This window comes from Rhincodon typus, unplaced genomic scaffold (genome assembly GCF_021869965.1).
Source record: "Rhincodon typus isolate 14 unplaced genomic scaffold, sRhiTyp1.1 hic_rhity00010923, whole genome shotgun sequence".
Classification (NCBI taxonomy): Eukaryota; Metazoa; Chordata; class Chondrichthyes; order Orectolobiformes; family Rhincodontidae; genus Rhincodon; species Rhincodon typus.
Genome location: NW_025976561.1, coordinates 546 through 4,548, shown reverse-complemented (window position 1 = coordinate 4,548; position 4,003 = coordinate 546). Strand labels below are relative to the sequence as shown.

The 4,003-nt window shown below is 46.9% G+C and overlaps 1 protein-coding gene across 2 annotated transcripts in view; it reads left to right on the top strand.

The window, feature by feature from the left end:
• LOC125482475 (histone H2B type 1-O-like) overlaps window positions 1-4,003 on the top strand; it is a 5,741-nt gene that overhangs the window by 1,279 nt on the left and 459 nt on the right. The window contains exon 2 of one of the 2 annotated variants that reach the window (XM_048594559.1): window positions 6-186. The exons of the other annotated variant lie outside the window; for it this stretch is intronic. Coding sequence (XP_048450516.1) covers window positions 6-186 — 181 coding nt within the window. The remainder of the gene's footprint in view (window positions 1-5; window positions 187-4,003) is intronic. 2 annotated transcript variants of the gene reach the window in all.

Sequence of the window (4,003 nt, the reverse complement as noted above, 5' to 3'; positions counted from 1 at the left end):
TCCAGGAAAGAAAGTTACTCTATCTACATCTACAAAGTGATGAAGCAGGTTCACCCCGACACTGGCATCTCCTCCAAGGCCATGACCATCATGAACTCGTTCGTCAACGATATTTTCGAGCGTATCGCGGGGGAGGCTTCCCGCCTGGCCCATTACAACAAGCGCAGCACCATCAGCTCCCGGGAGATCCAGACCGCCGTGCGGCTGCTGCTGCCCGGGGAGTTGGCTAAGCACGCCGTGTCGGAGGGTACAAAGGCGGTGACCAAGTACACCAGCTCCAAGTGAGACACCACATTGTACTGAGAAAAACACATCCAGACCCAACGGCTCTTTTAAGAGCCACCCACAACTTCCCTGAAACAGCTGAACCAATTTAAGTTTAAAATGATTTTGGGTTTGTATTATTAATGTCCCCAGCCTTTGTTTTATATAAATGTTCTAGAAGTTAATGTGTGGTCCATGATCTTCTGCCGTTTATTTTAGGTTGCGGCCGTACGCTGTGTCTTTTCCCTGCCTCTACAGAGCATAATTATTGCCACTTAGTCATTTCTCAGCAACTTCCATTTTTTCAAGTTCCTCTTTGACACTTGATCACCCCGGGAAGCAAAATTAACTTCGAATCCCATGAATAGATTTTACAATCTACTTGTTTTTCTTTTAATTTCACAACGAACCGAGATAAAGCCAGAGCAGCTGCCGAATTACGATAGCAAGTGTGAAATTGTGCCTGAAGTCTGATCAAGGACAATAGAGAAGGGCAACTTCGAACTGTTGTTTTAAAGTGTGAACGCGATCACCCGGAAGAACATTGTGTGAGGTTTTGTCAATATTCGGTGTGCACTTGAAAAGTGAAATTAAAAAAAAATGTGCAGAATGCAGTGCTTTTGTATTTTTTTTTCTTTTTCCGCTTGTTTCTAACTTCAGAAAATTCTATTCAAATGCAGAAATGGACGGATTCGAGTAGACTAGAGAATGCGATAAAGAAAAATTGTGTAAAGTATTGATTTGTAATGTCAATGTAATTTAACTTATAAAAGAAAAGTTAAATTGTTCATTGTTCTTCCTCTTTTGTACAGGTTGGACGGTTTTTCAAACAAATCGCGGTCGGTTCTGAACCCTGAATTCCACCTGTGGCACCGAAAAAAAGTGACCCCGTATTTGAGTTCCACGAATAGGAATATCTTGCGATATCAGTTTTATTTCAATTTCCAAATCTCTCCTCGGGATTTGTATTTTTTTTTTTTCAAAATGCAGTATGTGGGGCTTTCTGCTGTCACTGAGAGGCTTTCAAAATGAACCGAGATCAACCGGAAAGTCTGATCTATCACAATAAGTTAGGGCCACTTTACAAAATTGCCTGAAGACAGTGCTGCCTATTTATGCGCTCAGCCGGATGAACGTTGCCTGATGGCTTATCAATATATTGGGGAGCGTTTAAAATGTGAAATACAAAAACAGAAAATGCAGCCTGCGGACTGGCGCTTTGTTTTATTTTGTTTCAGCCTGTTCTCAACATTCGGAAAACTCCATTCAAATCAGAAATGGGTGGATTCAATTAGGTTCATGGAGTGAAACAGAGAGATGGAGTGAAGTTTCCATTTGTAATCTAAAAGGAAACTAAATCGTAAGCATTTATGCATTATTCTTTGTAAAACGTCTTCCTCGTTTTGTCCCTGTTGGCGGGCTTTTCAAATCTGGAAGAAAACGGTTGATGATTCGGCGCCGGTATTTTTCAACGGTTTCCACAGTGAGGAATTTTGTTTTATTTTCAAATCTCCCCGCGTGTTTCCTCCGGTTTTGCAGAAAGCTATAAATGAGGCTTTCTGTTGTCGGGTGGAGAATTTCAAAGTGAACCGAAATGAAACTAGAACAGCTGCCGGATTGGCATAGTAAATGTGGAACTATTGTTGAAGTCTAATCTAGTGCAATAGAGAGGGCGATTTTAAAATATTGTTCAAAGCATTAATGCGCTCACCCGGACAAAAGAAAACGTAGTTGTGTCATCCTTTTCTCAATATTATCTGGGTGCTGATGTGAAATAGAATCTGTGCAGGGAACAGATTTCGGCAGGGTTTTTTTTTTGCTTTAATTTATTCTTAAGGTTCGGGGAAACAATCCTTTCATGGTCACAAAGAGTCAGATTTAAGTAGGCTAGGGAACGAGAGGGAGAGATTGTGTGAAGTATGTCGGTGTAATCTCATAGTAAATTAAATCAAATATGTATGCATTTTTCTTTGTTAGACTTCTTCCTGGTTTGTACATAATGGCGGGTTTTTGGAGTTTGAAAGAAAGCGGTTGATGACTTGGCGCCGGTATTTTCCGGCTTCCTCTCCGGATTGGTGAATGAAGCAGATATCTGATTGGGAATTGAAACGACATTAGGAGAAGCTAAACAATGTGGCCAATCATCAATGACCGCATCGCCCTAAACCCCACCTCTTCCTCCGTTACATTGATGACTGTATCGGCGCTGCCTCGTGCTCCCACGAGGAGCTCGAACAGTTCATACACTTCACTAACACCTTCCACCCCAACCTTAAGTTTACCTGGACCATCTCTAACACCTCTCTCCCCTTCCTGGACCTCTCTGTCTCCATATCGGGCAACCACCTCGAAACCGATATTCATTTCAAGCCCACCGACTCCCACAGCTACCTAGAATACTCCTCCTCCCACCCACCTTCCTGCAAAAATGCTATCCCCTATTCCCAATTCCTTCGCCTCCGCCGCATCTGCTCCCAGGATGAGGCATTCCACTCCCGTACATCTCAGTTGTCCTCGTTTTTCAAGGACCGTAACTTCCCCTCCTCGGTGGTCGAGAACGCCCTCAACCGTGTCTCCCACATCTCCCGCACCTCATCCCTCACACCCCGTCCACGCAATAAAAACCAAAAAAGAATCCCCCTCGTCCTCACGTACCACCCCACCAACCTCCGGATCCAACGCATCATCCTCCGACACTTCCGCCATCTGCAATCCGACCCCACCACCAAAGACATCTTTCCCTCCCCACCTTTATCTGCTTTCCGGAGGGACAACTCTCTCCGTGACTCCCTTGTCCGCTCCACACTCCCCTCCAGCTCCACCACACCCGGCACTTTTCCCTGCAACCGCAGGAAGTGCTACACCTGCTCCCATACCTCCTCCCTCACCCCCATCCCAGGCCCCAAGAAGACTTTCCACATCAAGCAGATGTTCACCTGCACATCTGCCAATGTGGTATACTGCATCCGCTGTACCCGGTGTGGCTTCCTCTACATCGGGGAAACCAAGCGGAGACTCGGGGACCGCTTTGCAGAACACCTACGCTCGGTTCGCAACAAACAACTGCACCTCCCAGTCGCGAACCATTTCAACTCCCCCTCCCATTCCTCAGACGACATGTCCATCCTGGGCCTCCTGCAGTGCCACAACGATGCCACCCGAAGGTTGCAGGAACAGCAACTCATATTCCGCTTGGGAACCCTGCAGCCCAATGGTATCAATGTGGATTTCACAAGTTTCAAAATCTCCCCTCCCCCCACCGCATCCCAAAACCAGTCCAGCTCGTCCCTGCCTCCCTAACCTGTTCTTCCTCCCACCTATCCCCTCCTCCCACCTCAAGCCGCACCTCCATCTCCTACCGACCAACCTCATCCCGCCCCCTTGACCTGTCCGTCCTCCCTGGACTGACCTATCCCCTTCCTAACTCCCTACCTACACTCACCTTTCCTGGCTCCATCCCCGCCTCTTCGACCTGTTTGTTTCCTCTCCACCTATCCTCTCCTCTATCCCTCTTCGATCCGCCTCCCACTCTCTCTATTTATTTCAAAACCCCCTTCCCCTCCCCCTTTTCTGATGAAGGGTCCAGGCCCGAAACGTCAGCCTCTCTGCTCCTATGATGCTGCTTGGCCTGCTGTGTTCATCCAGCCCTGCACCTTGTTGTCTCGGATTCTCCAGCATCTGCAGTTCCTACTATCACTGAAAGTAAGCATGCAGGTGCAGCAGGCAGTGAGGAAGGCGA